Source organism: Hipposideros armiger, unplaced genomic scaffold (genome assembly GCF_001890085.2).
Source record: "Hipposideros armiger isolate ML-2016 unplaced genomic scaffold, ASM189008v1 scaffold_65, whole genome shotgun sequence".
Classification (NCBI taxonomy): domain Eukaryota; kingdom Metazoa; phylum Chordata; class Mammalia; order Chiroptera; family Hipposideridae; genus Hipposideros; species Hipposideros armiger.
In genome coordinates, this window is record NW_017731415.1 from 2,775,183 (window position 1) to 2,783,824 (window position 8,642).

At 40.5% G+C, this 8,642-nt stretch overlaps 1 protein-coding gene across 1 annotated transcript in view; it reads right to left on the reverse strand.

Annotated features, from left to right (window-relative positions):
* SLC30A8 (solute carrier family 30 member 8) overlaps positions 1 to 6,969 on the reverse strand; it is a 32,804-nt gene extending 25,835 nt beyond the window's left edge. Inside the window, exon 1 of the mRNA XM_019642093.1 lies at positions 6,843 to 6,969. Coding sequence (XP_019497638.1) covers positions 6,843 to 6,913 — 71 coding nt within the window. The 5' untranslated portion in view covers positions 6,914 to 6,969. The remainder of the gene's footprint in view (positions 1 to 6,842) is intronic.
* Between the last annotated feature and the right edge of the window lie 1,673 nt (positions 6,970 to 8,642).

Below are 8,642 nucleotides of genomic sequence, written 5' to 3' on the forward strand. Positions count from 1 at the left end.
GACCAGGAGCGAGAACTTACCCTAGAGCAGTTTAGAAAGCAGAGCAAGGCAGGAATACCACCGGGAGCATAGCCTGTGGGGCATGCCACCAGGGGAAAATGCAAGACGCCTGGCCAATTTTGACTTTCAAATACTACTCCATGTCCTAGACCTATAAGATTCACCGATGCTGATACACTCTGAGCTGAGATTGCTTCCTGAAGCACTGAGCAAGACATCCAGAAGTGGGCTTCAGAGGGTCCATTGAAATGGATGCAATGTGTTCGTGTGTGTGAACATGCGTGTGTGTGTCAGCATGCGAGTGTGTGTGTGTGTGTGTGTGTGTGTGTGTATACACGTGTGTATGTTTTCTTGGGAAACAAGGGCCCACAGTGTTCACTGGGTTCCCAAAAAGATCTCTAATTCCAAAAGAAGTTAAGGTCCAAAGTTAAAATACATTTTATGTCCTCTCATTCGAGCAAAGTGGTCTAAGTGTCCCTAGATACAGTACAGACTTTTGAGCTGAAAGATGATGTGATTTCCAGTAATTTTTAAAAGAAGTTTCTAAAAAGCAAATGCTATGATGCATCAAAAAATTAAATGTGAGTTTGCTGCCAATTAATAAATCACCATAGATTCCCATGCATTCAAATATTGCTAAGGCTTTGAAGAGCAGAAACAGTAGGCCAGAGTAAAGAAATTTACGGTAGCATCCAAGAGAAAAAAAAAGGAGAGGAACAGACCAGAAATAGGGAAATATTAGAAAATTTGGTGTCAATAACCTAGAACTTTGCATTCATTTTCTTTTTAAATAGGAATTAGAAAATGGAGCTTTATTTTGTGATCTTGGAGAAGCTTTTATTTTATTTTGTATTTTATTTTTGTTTGGTGGTAGAAGTCAAACCCCTTTGTTTCTATACCTGTAAAATGGAGCTGGGGAATGTTTCCACTCTCTTATTTCACATGTTGACTACGTAAAATCACTTTTTTTTTCTTTGTGCTTTCACATCACTTCTCCCACTATTGCTGTTAGAAAAGGAGATGAAAGCTTAGGTCCACTGCATCTCCAACATTTCATGTACACTCATTCATTCAACACCTATGTATTGCAAGCCTGGAGTGTGCCCGCACTGTCAGAGGTGCTAATGACACCATGGTCTCTGAGACAAAGTTCTGATCTGAGAAGCAGAGGGAGACAGACAGTAAATTGGCTGCCAGTGACAGTGGCTGTGTGATGTCATGGGCAGTGACTGGGAGAGGAAAGGTGAGGCTGCTTCAAATAGAGTGGAAAGAGAAGGCACATCTGTAGAGGTGAGGTCTCAGCAGTGAGTTAAAGGATAACCAGAGGCAGACTTCAGTAAAGGAGAAACATCCCAAGCCGAAGGCATGACTGGTGCCAAAGTCCAAAGGCAAGAAAGAGCTTGTCATGTTCAAAAGCTTGTCATGAACAGAAAGGGAACTACCTAGGTGGCTACTGTGGCATGAAGAAAGTAAAATTGGATGAAGTCTAAGAAGTCGGCAGAAGTCAGATGGTGCAGACCTCTGCAGACCATCCTAAGCAGGTCTTCCTTTAAAGTCTAAAGGGAGGAAGTTGGCACATTTTGAGAAGGAAGATAACGTTCTGTGGTTCATATTTCTAAAATGATCACGTTGGGTGCTGCTTGGAAGGCCACGGTGCAGAGGCAAAACATGGAGACCATCTGTTTGATTAAGCGTTTGTGAAATAAATGAGTGATGTGAAAGAAATGTTTTGAGGAGAGAAAGCCGAAGCGAATAGAGACTAGAAATGTTCACAGAGTAAAATGTAATCTATCATCCCAGGCTAGGGGTCCTATGCCCTGCCCCCCTTTTTAGGCAGTTTCATCAAGATATAATTCATATGCCACACAAATGACTTATTTAATGTATACAGTTTAATGGGTTTTAGCATATTTTCAGAGTTGGGCAACCATCACTACAATCTATTAGGACACTTCTGTCACCCTAAGAAGAAATTCTATACACAACCGCAGTAAGGCCCGGATATCCTTAATGTGACCCTACCCCCAGGCAACTGCTAATCTACTTCCTGTCTCTAGAATGTGCCCATTTTGGACATTTCATATAAGTGAAATTATACAATATGTGGTTTTGTGAATGATTTATTTAGCCTAAAGTTTTCAAGAGCTTCATCCAGGTTGTAGCAAATATTAGTACATCAGTACTTTGTTGCATTTTATTTCCAAATAAAATTGTATGAATAGGCAATGCTTTATTTACCTATTAATAAGTTGGTGGCATTTAGGTTGTTTCGTTGGTTTTGGCTACTCTGAGTAATGCTTCTGTGAGAATTTGCATACAAGGTTTGGTGGAAGTATGGGTTCATTTCTATTGTATGTTTTCATGTGCTGGTCTCTAAAAGCTGCATCTGCAGCTTTTATTGTTATCCTTGGGTGCAGTTTTGGGCATGTGGACAGTCTTTGTTACCCAGACCCTTGCCCGGGGATGGCGATCATTTTAATCATGTTTGCTTTGACTATCTCTTGCCAAGGTCTCACTGTTAAGTATTGGCATCACACCCAGCTGTTGGTCTCCTCAACAGCTTGCTGATCGCTCTACTGATGTTCTGAAGCATAAATAGCTCCACAATCTGATCCAATGCGAGTTGGGTCCTGTATTAGTCAGCTCAAGCTTCTATAACAAAAGACCACAGACGAGGTAGCCTAAATAACAGAAACTTCTTTTCTCATGACTCTGGAGGCTAGAAGACTGTGATTAAGGTGCTGGGAAAGTTGGTTTCTGGTGAGCACTCTCTTCCAGGCCTGTAGATGGCTTTCTTCTTACTGTGTCCTCACATGGTAGAGAGAGTCAGAGATCTCTGGTATCCCTTTTATAAAGGCACCAGGTCTATCATATCAGGGCTCCACCCTAATGAGCTAATTTAACCTTCATCACCTTTAAGACCCTGTCATCAATACGGTCACATAGGATTTGGGGCTTCAAAATGGGAACTTTGAGGTGAGAAAAACACTCAGTCTATAACAGGCTCCTTTGCAAGGGTAACATTTGAAGCCAATCTTTGTAGCTTGTGCCAACTCCAGGGGCCTCTTTTGACCTCTCTGTTTCCCTGGCTGTTTCTGTTAAACTTCCAGCTGGTCTACCATTTCACTGGTTGCTCTCACGGGGCAACCAGCTTACTGCCTTGATTGCTTAAAAGCAAAATCGTCTATTGTTTTCAACAATAAACTGCCCTTATGCTTGGAAATCCCAGTGTTCCATTCCTAATAAACTTTTAGCTAATGTATTATCAGTTCTCTAAGGGGAAGATGCATAGCTGTCTGTTCTCATGGCCTGCTTCTGCCCATGGGTAGAACCTGTTCAGTGGCACCGGAATTAGCAGAAGAAACAGTGACCTAGTTCTCTGGCAGTGGCACTTCTGCTCTGTACAAGAGAACCTCCACCCTGTATGTGAGTCAGGGCAGGTGTGTTCAAGACTAGACTTGCAGCTCCTGGACTAGAGATTTTACCCTATGTGTAGGGACTGGGTGGAGGGAGGGGTCCCTGGTCCTCTTGTCCATGTTTGCACTGAATGGAGGTTCTGCAGTATGGAGCTGGAGCAATGAGAGATGCCAGCAGCCTTTGCTCTAGGGGTGATCTGTAGCCCTCAATTGGAAGCTGTAAGGAGAGGGATCCCTGTCTTTTGGCCATACCCACCCAGAGTAGAGCTTCCATCACATGAAGCTTGGGGAACAGGGAGATTAATGGAACAGGTCAAGGTTTAAATGCCACAGACTCTTGCTTCATACTGAGATTTAGTAGATTTCCTTGAATAAATAGTTCTCAAAGAGCTGCATGCCTTAAGACAATTTCCAGAGACTTTAAATTGTAGGATTTTAAAAAAGATATAATTTTTATCAGTTAAATAGTTGTTTTACTGGGGAAGGAGGTTCATCGAGCTCCTCACATCACCATTCCAGAAGTCCTGCCCTCTCTCTCTCTCTCTCTCTCTCACACACACACACACACACACACACACACACACACACACACACACACCACTTGTAAGGCTCCATACTTAAAAGACACCATTAATTTGTCCCTTTTATCTGTCCCTGCCCTCACATCCCTGTACGTCTTTAATATACGATTTGGGAAAAAGAGAAACCATGATGTCGGTGTAGGTGACCTTTATACAAGTATTTCTTTGCTGAGAGGAGCCCAAAGCAGAGGGAATCCCATCACTGGGCTGGGAATTGGAGGGTGAGAGGGTAGAGGAGTCTACACAATAGTGTTCACAGGACCAACAGGGTCTAATATTCCTACTTTCTGTGGTAAAATGTCAGTAAGATAATATCCAGCATTTCCTGTATACATGCCATCAAGAGCTGGAATTTATCATCCCATCCCTTAAACCTGGGATTTGGGACTCACTCGCACCCATCAAATGTGCCAGTTTGGCTCTTAGACTGTCTGAGACCATCAGAGAACAACAGATCCCACTGTGTTCTCTTGCCACCCTGAACTGCTATATAAAGACTTCCAGGCTAACCTGATAAAATGAGACACGAGAGAGAGAGAGAGAGAGAGAGAGAGAGAGAGAGAGAGAGAGAAGCCAGGGGAAGGAAAGCAAAGACCAGCCACATCCAACACAGAGGCCCCAGACATGTGAGTGAAGCTGTCCTTGACCTTCTCGCATAGCCCAGACACCAGTGGAATGCAGCCTCACACAGGAACCTAGCGGACTCCACCTGGAGCCCTGCCCATATCCTGACCCACAGTATTTTAAGTGATAAAATGATTGCTGTTTAAGCCACTAGGTTTGGGGGAGTTGTTTTACATAGTGGTAGATGCATGAAACACTCCTTTTGTGGAATTAGAGAATAAAGATTCCTCCAGATTAAGTTTCTTAATAGCTGATAGCAATTTAAACACAAAGCTGATGCATAAAAAAGAGAAGGAAGGAGGAAAGAAAATAACTAGCCCTAGACAAAATTATCTATTACATAATACATGAAAAAGGAGATGGGGGGAGGTGAGGAAAAGAAGTGAATAAGTGAGGAATCAAGGTACATGTGACCTCAGGGGGAAATAGATTAAGGAGTCTAGAGGCCGCATGCTGAAAGTGTGTGTGTGGGAGAGATGGAGGAGGAAGGGGACACTAAATTCACCATCAGGAGGCATGGGTCCAGGTCCCAGCTCTGCCATAGTCAGACATCTGACCTGAAGAAAGGCATATATTCTCTCTGGCATTTAGTTTCCTAACTGGTAAAATAAGGGATCAGAATAAATAATCTCTTCCAGGTTTGTTTTTATTTGAAAAGAAACTGGAAAAGAGTTTGATATTTTTTTTTATCATCACCATATCCTGAAAAGCATACCCATATATGAGGCAAATGAGACCCTGTAACTATAAGTGGTTGGCTTCATTTGTGTAACAGAGCACTAATGGTCTATTTTAATGAGAAGGGAAATACTGTAATTTCAATAATATAGAGATGCTCTATTAACAATGTCCCTAGTGTTCACAGTTTGTTGTGCAAAATGTCTGCCTGACCTAACATAAAGCATTGTTGTTTGTGATCTCAATAAATCACATGTAAAATTATTTTCTAAGAAAAAGAATTTGTATAAGGTGAGATAATAGATGTGCTTGATTCTTTGTCATACCTTTTTAAGCAAAGTTTTATATCTATATATCTATATATATAGATAGATAGATAGATATATAGATATCTCCTGAGAGAAAGTTCCTTTGCAATTGCTCAAATATTTGATGCTATCAAACAGTCTCGCTCCATGAAACAGTGGCTCCATGAAACAAACACAATCATTACACATGTTATTAATGCGTAAATATTCTCTTAAATTCTGCTCCTAACATGAATCTATTTCAGATTTTCAATTGTTCATCAATATGTACCAAGTGTGTTCTTTGTGCCCCCACTTGGATTCAATTCCCCAAACACACCAAAATTTCACTCTTGCATATCTCTTTCTTTATCAGGAAATTAACTCTGTCTGGAAAACTTTCCCTAACTCTACTTCCTGTGTGGGTTTTTCTAACCTTACTCTAACTTCTTTTTTATTTTTCAGCTTTTGGCCTTTCCCTTCTGAAAAGCTCTTTCTGGCTCCCAAAGCTAGGTTCCCCTGAGGTACTCTCATTGAATGCCCCCAGAATGACACTTATATGCTATTTTGTAATTGACTTTTTGTTATATGTATTCCACATTAGGCTAAAGTTTCTAGAGGACAGAGATCTGGGACTAGGAATATTTTCATCTCCAATACATATCCAGGCATATTCAATCAACGATTTTTAAATAAGGGAAAAAGAAGGGATATAGTGCACATGGCACTGTAAGAGATATTAAAAAGTACTTGAACTACATAGTACATTAAACTCAGCTGTTTATATTACAGGTGTATACATGTGATAATGTTATTACATGATTAAGAAAATAGCAAATAATTTTAAAATCAGTGTAACAGTTTTGACACATAGTTGAAAAGCCTTAATTCTTTCTAAATGTAATTTAATAGAATTTACTGTCTACCTTAAAAGTGGGAATAATTGAGGAAAAATAAAGGTAAACACCTTAAATTGTATATGTCTATTTGCGGTGAGGAAATCTACAGGTGGAAAAAAAAAATTCATGAAGTGTGTCCTTCATGCTCTTAGGCTATTGAAGCAATCACAGCAACTATATATAGAGTATTGCGCATTTCAGGATATGAATTATACAAGTCAGCCAACAGTTTATAAAATTTTACAAAATGCCCCCAAGTTGTACAGCAGAAGTTTCCAATTTGAAGCTGTAGGATTTAGGGATTTATTGAGCATTGAAGACACAGAAAATGGTGAAGTGGAAACAGATGTCTGTTACCTGTCTAGTGTGAAGGCATACATCTTGGTGGCTTTGTCATTCACAAGATAAGTTCTTTCAAGAAATTCCATGGTGGCCAGGATGAGAGGGCTTTTGCTATTCTTGTTGTTGTTCTTCTTCTTGTTGATGCTGCTCTTTAACTCACTGTCCAGGTTTGGGAGCAAAGCAGCATCACAATTATTCACACTTTCCAAAAGAAAAAAGAAAAATTCTTCCTGGACTTAAAATAACAAGCCTGTTACATCAATGTTCTTGGTAGGTCTGCTAAAATTGCAGCCTCCTTGGAATATCACCTGGCCTCATTCTCTCACCCACAGAAACTCCTTTTCTAGGGAGACTTGCAGGTAGGGTCAAATGAAGTGTGTGTGTATACACGTGTGTATGTTTTCTTGGGAAACAAGGGCCCACAGTGTTCACTGGGTTCCCAAAAAGATCTCTAATTCCAAAAGAAGTTAAGGTCCAAAGTTAAAATACATTTTATGTCCTCTCATTCGAGCAAAGTGGTCTAAGTGTCCCTAGATACAGTACAGACTTTTGAGCTGAAAGATGATGTGATTTCCAGTAATTTTTAAAAGAAGTTTCTAAAAAGCAAATGCTATGATGCATCAAAAAATTAAATGTGAGTTTGCTGCCAATTAATAAATCACCATAGATTCCCATGCATTCAAATATTGCTAAGGCTTTGAAGAGCAGAAACAGTAGGCCAGAGTAAAGAAATTTACGGTAGCATCCAAGAGAAAAAAAAAGGAGAGGAACAGACCAGAAATAGGGAAATATTAGAAAATTTGGTGTCAATAACCTAGAACTTTGCATTCATTTTCTTTTTAAATAGGAATTAGAAAATGGAGCTTTATTTTGTGATCTTGGAGAAGCTTTTATTTTATTTTGTATTTTATTTTTGTTTGGTGGTAGAAGTCAAACCCCTTTGTTTCTATACCTGTAAAATGGAGCTGGGGAATGTTTCCACTCTCTTATTTCACATGTTGACTACGTAAAATCACTTTTTTTTTCTTTGTGCTTTCACATCACTTCTCCCACTATTGCTGTTAGAAAAGGAGATGAAAGCTTAGGTCCACTGCATCTCCAACATTTCATGTACACTCATTCATTCAACACCTATGTATTGCAAGCCTGGAGTGTGCCCGCACTGTCAGAGGTGCTAATGACACCATGGTCTCTGAGACAAAGTTCTGATCTGAGAAGCAGAGGGAGACAGACAGTAAATTGGCTGCCAGTGACAGTGGCTGTGTGATGTCATGGGCAGTGACTGGGAGAGGAAAGGTGAGGCTGCTTCAAATAGAGTGGAAAGAGAAGGCACATCTGTAGAGGTGAGGTCTCAGCAGTGAGTTAAAGGATAACCAGAGGCAGACTTCAGTAAAGGAGAAACATCCCAAGCCGAAGGCATGACTGGTGCCAAAGTCCAAAGGCAAGAAAGAGCTTGTCATGTTCAAAAGCTTGTCATGAACAGAAAGGGAACTACCTAGGTGGCTACTGTGGCATGAAGAAAGTAAAATTGGATGAAGTCTAAGAAGTCGGCAGAAGTCAGATGGTGCAGACCTCTGCAGACCATCCTAAGCAGGTCTTCCTTTAAAGTCTAAAGGGAGGAAGTTGGCACATTTTGAGAAGGAAGATAACGTTCTGTGGTTCATATTTCTAAAATGATCACGTTGGGTGCTGCTTGGAAGGCCACGGTGCAGAGGCAAAACATGGAGACCATCTGTTTGATTAAGCGTTTGTGAAATAAATGAGTGATGTGAAAGAAATGTTTTGAGGAGAGAAAGCCGAAGCGAATAGAGACTA